This window comes from Onychostoma macrolepis, chromosome 06, assembly GCF_012432095.1.
Source record: "Onychostoma macrolepis isolate SWU-2019 chromosome 06, ASM1243209v1, whole genome shotgun sequence".
Classification (NCBI taxonomy): Eukaryota; Metazoa; Chordata; class Actinopteri; order Cypriniformes; family Cyprinidae; genus Onychostoma; species Onychostoma macrolepis.
In genome coordinates, this window is record NC_081160.1 from 16,342,736 (window position 1) to 16,362,971 (window position 20,236).

General features: G+C 35.1%; 1 protein-coding gene across 6 annotated transcripts in view; it reads left to right on the top strand.

Moving 5' to 3' along the window:
- farp2 (FERM, RhoGEF and pleckstrin domain protein 2) overlaps positions 1-19,946 on the top strand; it is a 60,780-nt gene extending 40,834 nt beyond the window's left edge. The window contains exons 14-29 of one of the 6 annotated variants that reach the window (XM_058777962.1): positions 5,364-5,545; positions 7,264-7,353; positions 7,563-7,696; positions 8,024-8,105; positions 8,218-8,455; positions 8,551-8,681; positions 9,965-10,033; positions 10,114-10,203; positions 12,765-12,785; positions 13,054-13,136; positions 13,239-13,357; positions 13,537-13,728; positions 15,080-15,225; positions 16,287-16,394; positions 16,503-16,654; positions 17,637-19,946. In XM_058777962.1, coding sequence (XP_058633945.1) covers positions 5,364-5,545; positions 7,264-7,353; positions 7,563-7,696; positions 8,024-8,105; positions 8,218-8,455; positions 8,551-8,681; positions 9,965-10,033; positions 10,114-10,203; positions 12,765-12,785; positions 13,054-13,136; positions 13,239-13,357; positions 13,537-13,728; positions 15,080-15,225; positions 16,287-16,394; positions 16,503-16,654; positions 17,637-17,730 — 1,931 coding nt within the window. In that variant the 3' untranslated portion in view covers positions 17,731-19,946. Of the gene's footprint in view, positions 1-5,363; positions 5,546-7,263; positions 7,354-7,562; positions 7,697-8,023; positions 8,106-8,217; positions 8,456-8,550; positions 8,682-9,964; positions 10,034-10,113; positions 10,204-12,764; positions 12,786-13,053; positions 13,137-13,238; positions 13,358-13,536; positions 13,729-15,079; positions 15,226-16,286; positions 16,395-16,502; positions 16,655-17,636 lie in introns of those variants that run through there. The other 5 variants (XR_009271618.1, XM_058777959.1, XM_058777958.1 and 2 more) reach the window with 5 other exon arrangements.
- The last annotated feature ends 290 nt before the right edge of the window (positions 19,947-20,236 follow it).

A 20,236-nucleotide genomic window follows, 5' to 3' on the forward strand; every position in this document is an offset into this window, starting at 1 on the left:
CCCATGGCCTGCACATAAATAAACACTAAACAGAGACACTAAAGTTCAAAAGATTGGGGGCAGTAAGATTTATTTGAATGCTTTTGAAAGAAGCCTATTATGTCTATTAGGCTGAATTTATTTGATCAAAGATACAATAAAATTGTGGCATTATTATAATGTAAAATAATTATTTCTCTTTTAATATATATTGTATAATTTAGTGCTCAAGAAACATTTGTCATTGTCAATGTTGTGAACAGTTGTTCTACTTGCGTTATGCAGTTTTGTCAGGATTATTTCATGAACAAAGTTAAAAAGAACAGCGTTTGAAATAGAAGTCTTTTGTAACATGTCTTCACTGTTTTCGTCACAACTTTTCATCAAGTTAAAGTGTCTTTGTAAAATAAAGGTATTCATTTCTTTTAAATTTTACTGACCCCAAAATTTTGAACATTAGTGTAGCTTTTTATTTTCCTTCAAAGAATGTAAGGTTGAGTATTGTAATGTGCTGTCAATACCACTGCTAAGAAAGTGAATGTAATACAGAGCTTGAATCCTAACCTCATGCACGTAAGAGCATGTGGACCTAAAGAAACCGGAGTGACAGTCAGTTGTCCCCAATAACAATTATGGTTTAAAAAAGCAAAAAGTTTATATCATTAACAGTACGTCCAGTTTTGGCACATTTCTATGAATGTAGTGAACATTTCTTACTTTAGGTTTAGGAACTAGGCTATTTGGTTATGCCTTTTGATTTATATAAGTTGATGAACTTTCTGCCGTTTATCAAATAGCTTTTTCAAAATGATTCAGGTATTATAATTTGTTGAAGTATTCTTTTTCTTTGTCATTTTTGTGTATCCACTATATTCTTGCAGTGTTTTTTTTTTCTACAAGTACTGCAGGTTTGCTTTCAAAACACTTCTTTTGTCTGTGCTTTATTACCTTTGGGTGTCTCTATTTAAGGTTTAACTTGATCTTTAATTGCCTGTTAATGCCTCACTTAATGCATTATAAAAGCGACACTCCTAATGATGCAAACTATTACGCAGAGCCTTAATAGGTAACATCAGCTCCGTGCAGTTGTGTTTTTGTATGACATCCAGACCGCATAAATGCCTTGGGTTTCTGTTCTGGGGTCTGGAGTGAATAACTCTGTCTGTGTGCCATGAGTACATTGAGTTCTGTGAGCTCAAGATGAGACGCAGGCAATGCCATTTGTGTCATTTCCTCTTCCTTTCTTGAAATCCCATTTAATATCCTGCCATATTACTCCGCTTTATTTCACTGTGTGATTCAGGCTCTTCTGTCCTTTGCATTTCTTTGTCAGTCCCATTTAATGATTAAAATGTATTACATTTGCTTTCTCCACCCAGTATCTCCGGTCAAAACGGTGAACTAAACATGTAACTAAACTCCATTTGCAACTAAGGTGAACTATTTTGTGGTAAACAACAACCATTTTAGTATTAATCATAAGAATCCATTCTCATTGTCATTTTGAGAGCAAGTGAAACATGGCCTATTTAATCTTTATTTGCATCCTATGGTTTTAAACTACTGGAGCCTCTCTCTACTCCCACAAGCGAGGGCAGGCCTGGGCTGCTCTTAAACTCTGGGCAAGGCACCATTTGGCCATCCCCTTAACGGTGCTTCCTTCACATCAGAAGCCATGGACATAATGACTTTGACTTTCTCTTTGTATTGACCATTATTATTATTATTATTATTATTATTATTAAGTGTTGCCAAATATACTTTATAAAGTGACCAATGAAGTACAAATTAACCTTTTTTAGCTAAATAATACTGTAATTCAGAAACTGTTTTTACTTTACCTCACAAAGCGTTACAAAGCCTGTACTAATGAAAACCCATGATGTTCCTGGTCTAGTCATCTTTTCTCATATCATTCATAGTAAACAATTTGCTTTTAGAGCTGTTGTGGTTTAGATTTCACTGTCCATTTGACACACAAAGCAGCTTTATTTTCAAGAAACTAATTTTTATTTACCTCAAATAGATCTTATTTCTGTCAAACACGTCAGTATCTCAGATTGTGAATGTGTGCCAGTTACATGACTGTTCTTGAATCTGGACTAATATATAATCACAGTGTGCTCTATCAGTGTTTTTTAATATCACACTGTTGTCCCTATAGAGTTTTTTCTATGTTACGGATCATGATCATTCTAATGTATAGCTATGAACCATTTTTAGCACTCACCCAACACATCCTAGCACTTCAGATATGTTTCAAAACACACGATACACCCTCTTTTTATAGTAAATGCACTCCATAGTAAGTATTGAAGTTTGCCATTCATTTTTGCCCCCAGATAAATACAATTTTTTTAAAAAGCTAGTGATGTGTTCTGATTTGTTTACATGCACACCTTAAATATTGGTACAAAAATGCAGTTTTTTTTGTTTGTTTTTGCGGTGTGGCTGTTTCTTATAAAAGATGCAAAATATGCATGTTACGGTAGGGAAAAACATTCATTGCTATCAAAGGTGTCTCAAATTAATATTACTTTTTTGGTAATTATAACAGTCTACATTGCACACACACACATATACATGCACAGAATATACAGTTTTTTGCAGAATTGTAATTTTTTAGGCTTTTAATGTAAACATTCAAAGTATTTCAAATAGAAATACTATTAAGTTACAAAGTTAAGTAACAATGAATAACAATACTGCATAAGAAACTAAATTTTGGTATGTTTTATTATATAAAAAAAAAGAAAGAGGTATTCCTACTGCTTTGGGGGGGGTCTGATGACAAAAGAGAACCTGTCCATATTTGCCTTTCTTTACCTGCCTTGTGCTTTGCTTTGTGCTTCCTCAGTATACTTTTTTTAAATTTAATTCTGAAGTTAAGAGCTATATAAATACAAGGTCCTTAATGTACTAATGTGAAAGTAGTGTACTTATATGTGTGTGTGTGTTTCATATTTTCCCCTTTGAAATAAAAAAAAAAAAAAAAAAAAAAATCTCTTTTGGGTAACTGGGATTTCAGGCTTTTTTGTACCCTTTTAATTTTACCCTTTTAAATTTTAACATAATTTAAGTGCAGCAAATGACTTTAAAAACAGAAACTACATTAGCCTCTGTAATAACCTGTGTCCATACCTTACCTACTGCAACTTTAATATGGTGTTCATTAAAATCTAATACAGTTTTCTTAAACTACTGGAATGCTCTTTTTTTTTTTTCTTTTTTTTTTTTATGAGGATGTGACCTTAATGGGTTTTTCAGGATTTGTGGTTTGCAGTGTTATTTTGATTAGTTCTATATTTAAGGAGCTGATCTCAATGGCATGGATCAGTGCCAGTGTCAGCAACATCTTGAGCCACCTATTTATCATCGTTTCTTTCAGAGTTTGTGGTTGAGCTAAAATACTAGAGGGAAACCAAGCCGATGGGCAAGAAAGTGGGAGCAATGCTAAAACTAGTGGGAGCCAATGTGTCATTTTGAATTCTTCTACCTATGTTAAATGTTACAAATCAATGAATCAAGGATAAGTTCACTTCTGTGTAAAGTAATGCCCTGGTCTTTTGTTACTAATTCAAGTAACTTTATCCGTTTTAGCTTGTAAAAATCTTAAGTGAACGTGATTGCAAATACTGTACTAGCCATCAGGAAATAAATAAGCTGAATTTGTAAACCGAGCCCGTATCAGATGTCCATTTGCCCTCTATGTTGATTTCTTTTTGGTTCATCAACGTTCAATGTAGGATTTCAGTAAAAAAATGTCTTAATCAGTGTTATTTTAGTATTATTAATATACTATAAAAGTATTTATTCATATTTTGAATTCCCCTTTACTTTTATATTGTTAGTTTTAGAAATTTCTTTTTTTTTTTTTTTTATTTTAGTACTTTTATTTATTTTAGGCAACTTTTTTGCTTTTTTATTTTAGCTTTATATTAATTGCTGAAAAACATTTAGTTTTAGTTAACAATAAAAACACTGGTCTTCATTATCTGTGCTTAACAGATTAGTTAAAGTAGCTTAAAGTCACACCTTTGAAATAGTGAAATATGTCCCGTCTTTTGTATCTATATTTTACATTTGTTTTAACAGATCATTTCTGACCAATAGATGATACTGTACACAAGTTGATTTACAGTACTGTTTATGAATAATTCAGGATGCATGTTGTGTATTAACACTTAATTTTTTAACATAAACGTTTGTTAAACAGTTGCGATACACATTTCTCATCTATAGTTTATAACTATAATGAACTACCAATAGGATTCAATACAAAATGCGAAACTAAACACAATCTAGCATGAGTCTGTCTGTTGTTTTAGAGTTTCAGATACACTTCTTATGCTGCATTCCACAGCCTCGTTCTAGTGTAGAGCGCTGCCTGTGTGTTTGTTCAGGCTGGCTGCCAAACCCCGGCTCCAGACCCCTTCTCTCACTCCCCTCTTCTCCTATGTCATCCCCGCTGGGACACTCCAGTTAAACTGTAAACCACTGCCGGCTCACCAGCCCAGCAGTATCGCTGATAATCCTCTGCAGGAATTATTTCCGGGTTGTAAAACCACCTTTTTCTATCTGGAGTTCCTTGTTTATGCCCAGCCTCTACATTCTTGTTTTCCCTCGTGAGCTGCTCCTCTTTGAGGAAGAAACCATTTCCACCTTCTTGTATTTACCCCTATTTATATACAGTAGGCGTGGTGTTACCTTTCATTTCTTTTCAGGTTTCTTATCTTCATTTTTTTTTTAAATAAATAAAATAGCATGTCGTAAAATGGGTGTGAATTTATTAATTTTTCTCTCTCTCCTCTCATTGCTGTTTTATTGCTCTGCATACTACAGCTCAATGCGTGAGAATAGCCTCGTCATTCCTCCTGATATATCATATGTTTTCTGCTTTGTCAGAATTGCTGTGGCAGAAAATTGGTGACTTTTTTTTTTTTTTTTTAAATAAATTTGCCATGTTGTGACACAAGCATTTTAAATCACATATCTGATATGATTCAAAACATAATGACATGCTTATTGAATTGACCGTTTGTAGATTCATAAAGGGCTGAGTGGTTTTTAGTGCATTTACAATTGCAAGTGCAATTGATAGGTCATTTTTGGTGGTTGAGTTTTTACTAAATGATTACGATTTCAAAATTGTATTATTAGTAGTAGTACTTGTAGTAGTATTTACATTACAATATTCATGTATTTAATTTTAATAAGCTCCTAAACATTTTATTTACTTTTATATTTTTAATAAAAATTAAATACTTAATAAACTTTAATAAAATGTAATAAAAATCTAAACTATTTACTATTATCATTGTTGTTGTTGTTATTGTCTCAACAGTATTAACTCAATGTTCTTCTTTTGTTTTTTCATCCTGTAGACTCTGCCACTGACAGCCCACAGCTCTCTCCCTTCAACACCAAGGGTCCTCTGTGTCTGTCGCCCTCTTTCCAGATGTCCACTCTCAGTCTTCCCGGCCAGGCACCTTCACCCTTGCAGAGCCCCATCTTGAATGAGGTGGGCAGTGCCAGACTAGAGGAAGACGAAGAGGGCAGGAGGAAGGTACACTGATCGCATGCCAACCTGCCCGGGCCTGGATAAGAGTTCAAAAAGTTTACTGTTGAAGCCCAGCTCAGGGCATCCTTGAATTTGATTAATAAGTTTAAAGAAATGAGAGAGAACCATTTGGCTTGCATGGTCTTTGATGGGACTTGCTAGATTATAGGTTTTAGGGTTGATAGTGATGCTTTTTAAACTTTCTGCTAACCTTGGTAACCTTTTTAAACTTTCTGCTAACCTAAAAGAACCCCCTGCCCATTTATCAGACATTGACACTTTAAATATTTAATTGTATATTGAAATATTACTTCAATACTTGAAATATTTCCAAGTTAATTGAAGTTAAGTTAAAATGAGTTCTAGGTTGTACTTTACATTCTAGGTTCTGTTAAATCTTTGGTTTTAACTGATTGGTTGTAAATTACATTTTAGGTTTTGTGTTCAAGATTCATTTTTATGTTAGTTTCTATGTTAATTTCTGGGTTTAAGTTTTAGGTTCTAGATTAACCTACTAAGTTCTAAGATATGTTAAAGTCTAAGGAAAATTTTAGGTTTGGTGTTGTACAGTGTGTTCTTGGCTAACTTCTACATGAATTTCTATATTAACCTTTATTTTTGAAGGTCTACATTAATTTCAGAGATAAATGATGTGTTCTACATTTACTTCTAAGTTCTAAACTCTGCTAATATTTAAGTTAAAGTTTAGGTTGTGTATTTGAGGATAATCAAAGATAAGTTCTTGGTTCTAGGTCTACATTTAAGCTGCTTTTAAGTTCTTTTAAGTTAAATTCAACTTTCAGAGTTTAAGGTTAAATTCTGTGACTGTTTCTGTGTTTACTTCTGAATTCTAAGTCTACATTAACTTCTAGGTTCTAAGTTAATCTAAGTTAGATATTAAATGGTAAGTTCATCCAAAAATGAAAATTCTGTCATTAATTACTCACACTCATGTCGTTCCAAACCCGTAAGACCTTCATTCATCTTTGGACACAAATTAAGAATTAGAATAATTCATATTTTAATAAGAAATTAAACTTTTTGATTAAATCTGAGAACTCTCTGACCCTGCATAGACAGCAAGGGTACTAACACAGTCAAGGCACAGAAACGTAGCAAGAACATCGGTAAAATAATCCATGTGACATCAGTGGTTCAACTGTGATTTTCCGAAGCTTCGAGAATACTATGTGCATGTGTCGTGATGCTCTCCATAATGGCAGAAGACGGTAACTCGTGAGAGAAGAATTGTTGAATAAAGTCATTATTTTATTTTTTATTTTTTTTGTGCACACAAATATTCTCGTAGCATCATAAAACTACGGTTGAACGGTTGAACCACTAATGGACCATTTTAACGATGTCCTTTCTCCTTGCTACGTTTCTGTGCCTTGACCTTGGTAGTACCCTTGCTGTCTATGCAGGGTCAGAAAGCTCTCGGATTTCATCAAAAATATCTTAATTTTGTGTTCCGAAGATGAAGGTCTTACGGGTTTAAAACGACACGAGGGTGAGTAATTAATGACAGAATTTTCATTTTTGGGTGAACTATCCCTTTAATTTCAAAGTTGGTTCTGTGTTCTTCATTAACTTTTTATGTTCTACGTTCTACATTCATTTCATATAACAAATTAGTTAAATGAACTTGCCAAATAAAAGTAGAGTGTTTAGAGGGTTTAATACAGCTTATCTAAGAATGGTTTTAAGTATGCTCTTGTTTTCAGAGATATCCTACCGACAAAGCCTACTTCATTGCTAAAGAGATTCTGACAACAGAGCGGACTTACCTGAAGGATCTGGAGGTCATCACAGTGGTAAGCAGAGCTGTCTGTGCTCATGACTCATGAGTGTAACAAGTTTAGTGTGTGAGGACTGTCTGTACAATGTATCCTGTATGGTGTCAATTAGCTGTGTGTATGTTTCCTTTGATGTGTTTAATTTGTGCCTGTTAGATGATCTTTTGTCATTGAACGGTCTAATCACATTGATGTCTGTGTGTGTGTGTGTGTGTGTGTGTCCTCAGTGGTTCCGCAGTGCAGTAATTAAAGAGAACGCAATGCCTGAGGGTCTCATGACCCTCCTGTTCTCCAACATCGACCCCATCTATGAGTTCCACAGAGGCTTTCTCAAAGAGATTGACCAAAGACTGGCTCTCTGGTACCAGTTCTTATTTATCAAATTGCAACTTGTTAGCATATATGACAATATTAAACACATTTAAATTTATTTTACCATATAAAGCCTACTGCATTATATTTGATACACAAATTTCAAAGGCCTCTAAACCATGAAAAATCTGTTGTATACAATCTATTACATGCCTTCTATTGTATGATTGATATTTAATACTTTTTAGCTAGAAAAATTTGGTCTCACTTTATTTTAAGGTCCAATTCTTGCTAATAACAAACATTTTTGCCTCAAAGGATTCATTACGGGAATCCTATTTTGTCTCAGTCATTGATCATTTTCATATGTTCACAGGGAGGGGCGCTCTAACGCTCATGTTAAAGGAGATTACCAACGAATTGGAGATGTTATGCTGCGCAACATGTGTGCTCTGAAGGTGAGGTTATAGTTCAGTTCTACTAGCAAGAATAACTTTAATTAGATTTTTGGTGCTAGTATTTCGATCATCCATAATTTATGTGATGGGGTTGTCGCCTTCATAATCTCAGGAGTTCACAGGCTATCTGCAGAAGCATGATGAGGTGTTAACAGAGCTTGAGAAAGCGACAAAGCGTGTGAAGAAATTGGAGACTGTGTATAAGGAGTTTGAGCTGCAGAAGGTGTGCTACCTGCCCCTTAACACCTTCCTGCTGAAGCCCATCCAGAGACTCATGCACTACAAACTCATCCTGGAGCGTCTGTGTAAGCATTACGCCCCCCAGCACAGAGACTATGATGACTGCAATGGTGAGCCTGCTACCAGCTAAATCTCAAATGTTTTTTTTTTTTAGTAGAACAAACACTTTTCTTTAAGATTGGACTTACACATTCAATTTTTGCAGAGGCTCTGAAAGAAGTTGCAGAGATTGCTACTCAGCTGCAGAGCAGTCTGATTCGACTGGAGAACTTTCAGAAGCTGACAGAACTTCAGAGGGATCTGATTGGAATTGAGAACCTTACGGCTCCGGGAAGAGTGAGTTTGTTACCTTGTACATTTTTATTTTTATTTTGGATCATCAAAGTGGGTGGATGAACTGGCATCCGGAATATCTCCTTCCAAGGGGGAAGCCGGTTACAAAGTATTTTACTAAGTAGTATAAAATGTAACTCTGCATTGCTAGATTTACACTTTTAAGTGGCAGAAATCTATAAGATATGTTAAATCTATGAGCTAGAAGATCTCACAACTCAGAATAGACAAATTATTGAGAAAGGTATTTAAAAGAGGGTTATAATACCCAAAATACCAGCAATGTTCTTCAGTGGAAAAGTTATTTAACCTTGATACAAACACTCATTGTCATGGCAGTCTTCGTCTCATTTCTTTGCCTAAAGATTTGTGGTACACCGCTGGCAGGATGATAGTAATCTAATGGTTAGAGCTTGGAAGCAATACAATAGACGTCATTGATTCAGCCTTACATATGAGCATCTTACAAAATGAAGCGTTCCAGAGAAACAAGGAAATTGGAATTGCAGTTTGCTGCTTTATAATTAACCAATTTAATCCCAAATGATGTGTCATTAGTAACCCCTTGAAATAATCAATTTCTTCTTTTTTCTTTTTATGGAAAAGTGTGTTTTATGGTTGGTCACAGCTGTGACCGGTGGGATAATGTGTATACTGAAAATAAATTATTTCTGCAGTCATCAAAATCTTATATATCTCAGCCCAGATATTAACCCATTTTAAACGGTTTCATCACATTCTGTGGTTACTATTTTACATTTAAAAAACCTTATACAGCACTGAATAGGTATACTAAGATACAAAAAAAAAGAAGTTATTATCCCACCGGTCACTATTGTTGCCATCAACATGTTTATTCATTCTGTGACCACACTCAACAAAACTGAATAATTGTGAATTCATATATTAATACTAGATACTTTAAAGATAATGTGTACCAAAAATCTTTGTCATATCTTTGTTTTTTGGAGCTTTGATGTTGTAGCATCATCATCTCATGGTGCAAACAGGAAGTAAACGTCTCTGGTCATGTGACAATTTGCACTAAATTTGTGAAACTGCACATATTTAATTGAGACCCTTTTATTTTTTCCATATTTGCAGAAAATGCACTAAAACACCAGTCAGTAACATTTTTAGAGCTTTATAAAAGAAAACCTTTACGGTCACCATTGTGACCACTGGGATTGAATGGGTTAATTAAAGTCATTAAGTGGGAAAAACATGTCAAAGTACAATTGATAGTCTGCTACCCAGTTAATTTTGTTTTCCTGCTCCTTCTCCAGGAATTTATCAGGGAAGGTTGTCTCTACAAGCTCACCAAGAAGGGTCTGCAGCAGAGGATGTTTTTTCTTGTAAGACTGAACTTTTATTCTGTTTCGGCAGTTTTGATTTTAACTTCTGTCTGTGTTGACCAAAACCTTTTCCATCTAAGTTTTCAGACATGCTGCTGTACACAAGCAAAGGGGTGACTGCAACCAATCAGTTCAAAGTTCATGGACAGCTTCCTCTGCATGGGATGATTGTGAGTATTCCCAGGAATTATTTTTGAAATGAAATGTACTAACACACTGCGTACTGAATGAAGTACACTGTACAAAAACAAAAATCCGTTGCTTTACATCTATCACATATTGGAGAAATAGAGTTGTATATTTTATTTAGTCTAACTTTGGAATAATACAATCTATGCACTAACTGGATCAGCCTATGTCTAGCATTCATTCCATGTTTCATCAGACAGGTCTATACCAAAATCCTTGGCCCAAGCTTCTTTTAAGTGGCTTGTGTTCACAGGCATCAGAAAAGCATTAACAAATCATGAAATCAAATGTCTAGAGTTTGGATTTGACGTCATGATTTATGTTCAATTCAGCGAATGACTTTCAGTTAGGGCTGGGAGTCGATGCCAAAAGGAATTGATTCTTTGATTTGGTGCTTCTGGGAATCAAAAGTCAGCTCCAAATAGTGTTGTCATGGTACCAAAATTTCAGTATTCGGTACCGATACCAGTGAAAATCCATGGTTCTCGGTACCAATTTCGGTACCACATGCTAATTAAAAAACACACTATTTTTAATAATAAAGTCAAACAAAAATAAAATGTGCAAAAATGAATGCCATTCTTTATACTTCTTTAAATTGTGTTTCAAGTTTTTCCGCAAGTAATAAAGGTATGAAAAACAGTAAAGTTTCACCCAAATTTAATTTGTCTTTTAATTAATCAAATTTAAACACATTTAATTGTTTTTGGAAAATAAAGGGGATTTACTATTAAAATTAAAATATGGAAGAAATATTGTGTGATTTATTTCTTTAAAAATAAATATTTTTTTCAACAGTAGTAATAGTATCACATACATTCAACTAAATTATAGTAATATATTTCTGGCACAATGTCTTTAAGATAAACTTTTATTTTGATGGGTTGCCGTGAATACCTTTAAATTTCTGTGTGTAGCTATATGATATGACGCTGGTTTTACTCAAATGAAACGGTAAAATGCTTGTGAAGTGACTCTCAGAGCAGTTCTGGAGATGTTGTTTATGTATTTATGTCCTCATTGAGACGGCAGATGCTGAAATCACCGCGAGTGTCACGCGCGCTTCAGTGTGTGTAGCAAAAAAAAAAAAAGTTTAAAAAAAAACGCGCGTCTCTGCTTTTCATTCACTCACACAGAGACTCGCAGAACATGGGGGATTCATATCTGAATTGACTTTTGCGGCTTAATATTTACAGATACTAGTCCATGTCGCGATTTGATTTAAATGTAATGACCTACTTTTGATTAATTCATCCAAACTTTGACAAATTCCGTGACACGCCGTGCTAAACTGTAAATTCCATTTTTATAACTGGATTCCTAGATTCCGTCTGCATTTTCTGCATCGCGGAAATCATAGGGCCGTACGCGTCAAGAACCGGGTTGACCGTGTACTCGGTACCACCGGTACTTAAAAAAACCTGGTACCGTGACGTTTTCATTTTTTTAGTACCGACTTGGTACCGAAGTACCGGGTCTTTTGACAACACTAGCTCCAAATATAAATCAACTCCACTGAAGAGCCCGACATATCTTGGCATTACCTGATATACTATTGTTTTGCCTGAAAACACATTCTGAGTTTGTACTACATTTGATGAAGTGCTTCACTTTTAAATAAGTGTTTTATATAGAATGTGTGTGTAGTATGAATGCAGTCTGGTTGTACTGCATCTTCCATGCTTTTTATGCGACCCATCAGATGTGTCGCTTACCTGCCATGCACGACTCCTCTCCTGTGGCCTTATGGGATAGTAAAGTATCAGGCATATTCGGACGCAGTGTGTGTCCACTACTTCAATTCTGATTGATTAATCACTGTGACTAGAATCTTTTCAAACAGTCTGAACATGTGCTATGCTGAGAAGATTTGTTCATCTTTAAACATGAGAATAGGACTTTCTCAGTAGCATGCTGTTTTTAAGTGAAGTTAGAATTAATGTGGCTTGCTGGGGAACTCGCAGATGAAAGTACACAGGCAGGCGGTGATAAATGACGTTTACACTGGCATTTTTCTCTAAACGTCTGCACTGTCTCTCATCTTAGCTTTATTTTCGTAAAGCAGTGATCTCTCAGACCTTATTTGTAGTATCTGCCTTTAGCTAAAATTTGAATACACACTGTCCTGGCCCACAATTCATACAAGATGCATGTTCAAAGATACACATACAAGAGCTGTTTACAACTGTTAAGGACTGGCGTGCAAAGAAGGAGAGGAGTAGTTTGGGTTGTTTTCAACCTAAAACAGACAGACAGTGCTGAGAAATCAGTTTTGCAATCACAGAAATAAATTGCATTTTAAAATGTATTAAAAAAAAAAACTATTTTAAATTGTAATGGTATTTCATAATGTGAGTGTATTTACTGTGTTTGTGATCAAATAAATGCAGGCTTGGTGAACATAAGAGGTTTCGTCCAAAAACATTTAAACATTTTCCCAAACCCTGAATTTTTGAACGATAGTATATATTACTAAATGAGAAACACATTTACAGTACATACTGTTCCAATGGACTTGTCTGTGCTTCGCTCCTGCCTGCAGCTCATTGTGCTGGATGCTCCGGTGAGTATGAGGAAAATCCCAAAATCCTCCACTCCCAAACAACACCTCGAAAGTCTGCCTACAACCTTTGCATTTCCCTCTCAGCTCCTTCTGCTGTCCCTCCCCAGCATCAGTAGATATGAGGATTGCTAGCAGTCAGGACGTTAAGTAGATTATTGACACTTAGGTATAGGATCAGTCAGTCACATTATCCCAAAGAATGCTAGTCATACAGATCCCTCAAGTTTAACTGGCAGGCCTCTCTCTGGACTGTTTAAATGTTTTGCAGGTGGAGGAGAGTGAGAATGAGTGGTCTGTTCCTCACTGTTTCACCATATATTCTGCTCAGAGGACCATTGTGGTGGCAGCTAGGTGAGTGCATATGAAAGAAAGTGCTTTCACACTGCGGTTTAAGTACTGGGAATCATGATGAATTTTTGGTTTCATTTGACTGAGACTCTTTCTCCTCCACAGCTCCAAAGTAGAGATGAACAAATGGATTGAAGATCTGAACATGGCTATTGACATGTCAAAGAAATGTCAGGAGAAATCAGATCTTCTGTTGGACCCAAGCCTGTGTGATCGCTCCAACAGTAAGTACCTCAAGCCTGCTTACAATGTATTCATCCACTGTCTGCAGGAAGTGATGTGTTTTTGTTCCTTAGTCTCCTTATCACTGATCCTGAAGTAGATGTAAACCCCATCCCTTCCAATTGCTCCTCCTCTCTCTCCCCTCTCCTCCTTTCTTCCTCTCCCTCCGCACAATCGTAAGGATCATCAGATGAAGTGTCTCTGGAGCAGGAGTCAGAGGATGACATGAACTCTTCCCGCTGCTCTCTGGACAAGCAGAGCCACCACAGGGCCAACACCACCATGCATGTGTGCTGGCACCGCAACACCAGCGTCTCTATGTCTGACCACAGCCTAGCCGTGGAGGTAGCATTTACACACTTGTGCACGCACACACACACACACACACACACATACAATCATTTACAGTCTTCATGGAGCCTGATTGTGAAGGTCTTGACTACAGCTGCAGTGTACAAATGAAGGAACGTGACTATAGCATGTGTTTGGGTCAGTTTCCCAGAGAAATGTGTGGGTCATATTTCACCCCAGAATCAAACTAAACTAGTATTTTGGATAAAAAAGACTACTATTTCTTTTTCTTTTCACGTTTTACAGTTTCTTTTTTTCATAAATGTTGTACTTACATTTTTTATTACTACCCTGAATTGTCAGTACTGTAATGAAAAAATCTCATCCTTTACCATTATATATATATATATTTTTTTTTTTGCTAATTCAGTACAACAAATATTCTACAATATATTTAGATGCTTCATATTTAAATAATCAAAAATAATTTAAATAGTTCATTTATTTTGTTGATCAACTTAGAATTTATATAAATATTATTATTATTATCATGTCAGCTATAAATATTTTCTCTCTGAATTGTCAGTACTGTAATGCGAAAATCTCATGCTTTCCAAACCAACTTTTTTATGAATACATTTTTTGTTAATTCAGTATAACAATTATACTACAATATATTTAAATACTTTAAATCACCATAAATAGCTTATATAGTTTTTTTATTATTATCTTAGTTTATCATAATTAAAAAAAAAAAAAATCTTATTATAAATTCAGTTTAAATAATAATTTCAATGTTTAATAATTCATTTAAATACTAGTTCAAACTATTATTTTATTCTAGGGTGAAAATTGACTTGATTTTGTGAGATTTACTCAGTTTGAGCTTTACGCACATGAACATACACACACACACACACACACACACACACACACACATCTCTGAGGCTGGCTGTTGAGGTCTGGACTGCAACCGTAGCTTGTGAATGAGGGGCGAAGACTCTTGAATCTTTTTCTGTTGCTGTCGTCTTTTTCTTCACCCTCATAATTTCCAGTTACACCACATCCCAGTAGCTTCTCCACCCTCCCCCTTCCATGTTTTTTATGTCTGTAACATTTTTTCCTCTTTATTTGTCCATCAGTAACTGCATTTTGGAATGAAATTGAATGAATTAATGAACATTTTCATGAATGCTTAATTTCTTCTAACATTTCTTATACAGATTTGAAGAATTTTCAATCTGTTTTTTTTTTTTTTTTTCCTGACTTAGGGATTGAAAGCTAACTTTCTTAACACTCTTTGTGTCTTCTGTTTTTCTTCTTCTCCTTTTTGTCTTCATCACTTTCTCTGCACCACATTATCTGTCCTCCTTCCTGTTTACATCTTTTTCTGTGCCTGTGCCTGTGCTCTGTTTGCCTGCCTGCCTGCCTGCTCTCAGTATTCAGTTCTCCAGCCGTGTCTCCAGAGCTCCCCCCTCGGTACCTGCTCGGTCAGGGCCAGAGGCCCAACACCATCACTCATGTGTGCTGGTACCGAAACCAGAACCTTTCTCTCAATGACTATCTGCGCATGAACCAGGTACCAATGAGGATTTGAAGACCTTCACAAAACATTAAACTAAAGTGATCCTTGATTATCTAAATTCATCCTTGTTTGTATTTATTTAAAAATACATTAACATTAAATCCAAAATACATCTATCTGTCTATCTATCTTCTAGTTTATGCAGTGCTATATATTACAAAATGTAATTGATACATCTGACCTTATATCATAAAGAAAAAGCATCATTAAATAAATCCAAATTAAAAAAATTTAATTTAAAATATAATATAATATAAAATATCTATATTTTCAAAAAAAAAAAAAATATATATATATATATATATATATATATATATATATATATATATATATATATATATATATATATATATATATATATATATATATATATATATATATATATTTATTTATATATTTATTTATTTATTATTATATATTTTATTTTTTAATACATCTCATGAATTGTTAATTCATAAATACAGTATAATTTAATTTAAGGGTGTAACACACCATATGATATCTTAAAACATTGACTAGCCTTTCCTTGTCATGAAACAGTCAAATGATCTGTTATTTTGAAAAACTTTGTCACAGTTGTCAAAAAAAGGCAATTTTTTTTTCTACAATTTGGTTGCACCACATGACAAAGTTGGTTAACAATAAATAAATAATAGAAGTTAAGGACAAATTTCTTTTGTTAATTTCTAAGATGTGTACATTTGCATCACCAATGCTCTGTCACTCATGACACTCTTTGAAACTGGATGACTTTGGTTTTTCATTGCAAATTCATTGTGACCCACTCTTAGACATTTCTCACTGACTCATAAGAAATATGTGTAGAGAGTTCAGGCTCTGCTACTGAAATTCAGACTTTTCTATTATGGTTTCTTTTTTTTTAACTGCTCATTTGGACAAGTGGTACTCTCTTCTTCAGCTTATTCTTTCCGTGTTTTGTACAGCTGTAAATTTCATTAAACTCTAATGCAGCACTAATGGTCTTTTGTGAAAGAGGGGTTCTTGCTGTGTTGTAGCAGTTGAATTTTAAAACTTCCTGTTGCCCTCCATTACAGAACCAGCTGTCTGGTTACCTCCTAAGGAAGTTCAAGAACAGCAATGGCTGGCAGAAACTCTGGGTCGTCTTCACTAACTTCTGCCTGTTCTTCTATAAGACACACCAGGTAATAACAGCTGTTTGATGTATTTGATATTCATTCTAAAAGATTCAACTTCCTGTAGAAGGTCTAAAGGTCTGGATAATTTATAATGAATTCTTGTTTTTGTTCCAGGATGACTTCCCCCTGGCCAGTCTGCCGTTGCTAGGTTACACAGTCAGCACCCCAGGGGAATCGGATAGCATCCATAAGGAGTACGTCTTCAAGCTGCAGTTCAAATCCCATGTTTACTACTTCAGGGCAGAGAGCGAGTATACATTTGAAAGGTATGCTTTTTAATATATAATTTAAAAAATATAGGCATAACATTTAAAAATAGTTTTTTGGTTATTCTTTGTTTCACAATAATTATGTAATCATAGAGCTGTCAGTTGATTTCAGTGTATCATTTTTATGATATGGTAATTTAACAAATTAATGTACAGTACCGTTCTAAAGTTTGGGGTCATTAAAATTGTATTAAATGTTTTTGAAAGAAGTCTCTTATGCTCACCAAGGCTGCATTTATTTGCTGAAAATACAGTAAAATTTGTGATAATGTAAAAAAAGATTATTAACTTATTTTAATATGATTAAAAATTTATTTATTCCAGTGATGGCAAAGTTGCGTTTTTAGCAGCAATTACTCCAGTCTTCAGTGTCACATGATCTTTCAGAAATCAGTCTAATATGCTGATTTGGTGCTGAAGACACACTTTAATAATTATAATCAATGTTGAAAACAGTTGTGCTGATGCTTTTTGTGGAAACCATGATGCATTTTTTCAGGATTCTTTGAATAGAAAGTTAAAAAAAGAAGAAACCGATAGTCTCGTGGGCAGCGTATCGACACGTAGCACTGTTGCGCTTTGGGCATCCCGAGTTTGAATCCCAGCTCTCTCTCTCTCTCTCTCTCTCTCTCTCTTTTTCTCTTTCTTTTACTTCCTGTCTACCAACTGTCCTATCAAAATAAAGGCAAAAAATGCCAAAAATAAATCTTCAAAAAGCAGCTTATGAAAGTATTCATCTTTCACAAAAAAATAACTTACTGATCCCAAATGTTTGGACAGTTCTGTATGGTATTATTATTCGCAAATAATTGCATCCATTTTTACTACTAAAACAGACAAGTAAAATATTTTTATTACAGTTCATTACGTAATACTTTTGAAATTTTTGATGCATTATTAATGCTAAATGAACAGCAGGAATAACAAAAGGAAGCAGTGACTGTTTGATATGCTAAAACATGCTGGGATGTGTCTGCAGATGGATGGAGGTGATCAAAAGTGCAGCGAGCTCCGCGGGACGCATGAGTCTGCTTGTACCCAAAGGCCCAGCAGAGATGAACGGGGGAAGCTGAGTGTGTCAGACTGATCTCCTGGAGCTGAGGGCTGGGCCCACTGTCTGCCAGGACCAAACACACCATCGTCATTTTATCCTTTCTGATTTGTGGCTCTGAGAAGCATCATCATCATAACTTGATTCTTGACTCTGGACTGTTAGCTCTCTGCTTGCTGGGAGTTTGAGCTGCTTGTTGAAACCTCAGACCGAAGAAGTTGGTCGGAAAGTAAGCGCTCTGTAATTCTCTTTTCTAAATCTTTTCTTCTTGTTTTTTCGCTAATGAAACAAAAAGTGGGCGTCTTGCTTTTCTAGAACCACATTAGACTGAAAACTTCTTATAGAAACACTTTAGACTGAATTAAGTTATGTTTGTGTTTATCTTGCTAAGGTTACACTTATAGCTGTATTCAGGTTTTAAGGTCTTTGCTAAGATGAATCTGTCATTAGGATGATATTTAATGACTCTTGTTACTCCAGTTTGTTCAGTAGAAATCTAGTCCCACGGGACTGCAAAAATGCTTTCTATTATTTGTCCTGGGACAACATGACTGAATACTACTGAATGGAGTGTTGACAAACAGAGGGTTTGTATTAAGTCCAGCTGGTGCAGTAAGTGAGATGAAGGACTAGCGCTGTTAAACGTGTCTTGCTGATTTAGAAACAATGTAACGTTGGTCAGAGAGCACGTTTGCAGGGCGAAGCTCAGAAACCGGAGATCTATGATCGAGCGCCTTCGCACTTTTAAAGGGCTGAGGGTGAGATGTTGGGACAGGAAGGGATCAGAGAGGAATAGAGATGTTATTTTGACAATGAGGCAGCTGAATTGGTGTGTACAGTATGTGCTGTCCTCTTCCAGCATAGGTTAAAGCATGTCTTGAAGGTCATTATTAAGCGACTGTTTCTATTTAGGGGATTTTTAAGTTCTGATCCGTTGATTTTTGATCTCGCAGCATTGATTTTCTTGAAATCTGAAAACTAATCAGATATTTATTTTAAAGTGAAGACTGACCAAAAAAATATTCACTAACCAAACTAAATGTAATGTTTTAGATGATGTATTCACAAATGTCACTAGTTTAGATTTTTGGGATACTTTACAGATAATAAGCTCAAGTGTAAACTAACCCCCGTATAGGGGAAGAAGGTCATCCAGTGTAATACTGCACTTTTCTTTCAGTTTCTGTCCTCTACACACAGGGAAGAGGAAATGATTCTGGTGAAGTTCAAGTTTTGTCAAAGTTGAAGTTAAAACAACAATGCAAGATTTTCTCGGTCGGCCACTAATTCCTAAAATTTAAACTGGGATCAACGGCCTAAAACTGCCTGTTCCCCTTTTATTATATTGTATATGTGAAGTTTTTTTTTTTTTTTTTTAAGAATTAATTTACAAGTTCTTTCCCTATGATTTATTGATAAACAAAAATTTTTTTCTTTTTCTTTTTTTACTACTAATATTTTTTTGCGAGGCATATCTCACTATATATGTGTTACAGTCTCGTTTTGTTGGAAGGCCAGTTGAGTTATTTGTTGTTTTAGTAGCATGATGAAGTTCCACAGCATGTGTGACAGTGTTATGTTTACTTATCGGCTTCACTTTATGAAGACAGATCTGTACGACATCTGATTTGGGAGATTTATTTTGCCTCTTTTTGGATTATTGGTTGTATTTATAAGGCTTTTGGCTCTGTCCGTTCAACATGCTGTACAAGGTCCAACCAAAGACCTGAAGAAGTCTTGCATATGCCTGAAACGGTTGGCCAAAGTTAGTCGGCCACACATTAAGCAGTGTTGCTTTGTGTATTCTTAACAATATACTGTAAGCAGCAATCATCTCGACATGAGCTCAGCTAGTCTGATGTGTTTCAAATCCCTCTTAATTCACTAATGCACTGTGTGGGCTCATGGTCTCCACCCTTTTTTGTACATTTTATGCAAGGACTGGAATCATTTTCTTCCTCGTTTTCTGTATCTGGCAATAAGACGGTTAGATGAATGGTTGATTTCCATCCCGGATTGCTAAGCACGAGAAAAGGGAGTTTACTCAAAGACCTGTTTCCTGTCTCATTCTGAGGGGCACTAAACTGAGTTTTGATGAAATCGCTTCTCTCCAGTTTTTACTATTTATTTTGTGTAGCATGTTGCTGAGGCGTTGCTCCTGTACACACCGCATGTAGTAAGTTTCATGTTATGACATTGAAGGGATATCAAATAAAACTGAACTGTGTAAACCATTTAATTCTCTTCTTTTTGTCCCATTTTTAGGGTTAGTTCATATAAAAATCGTTACCAGTAACCCACCCTGTATGAGTTTGTTCATCTTTAAAACACAAATGAAGATATTTGAATGAAAAACTGAGATTTCTGTCCCTCCACTGAAAGATCATTACACCAAAACTTTAACACTTAAGGTTCATAAAAATATTGTAAAAGTAATCCAAATGAATTGAGTGGTTTAATTCAAGTCATGTCTTAACAAAAATCGTTTATTGAAATAAATATTTCATGAAAACAACTTATTTCAGTTT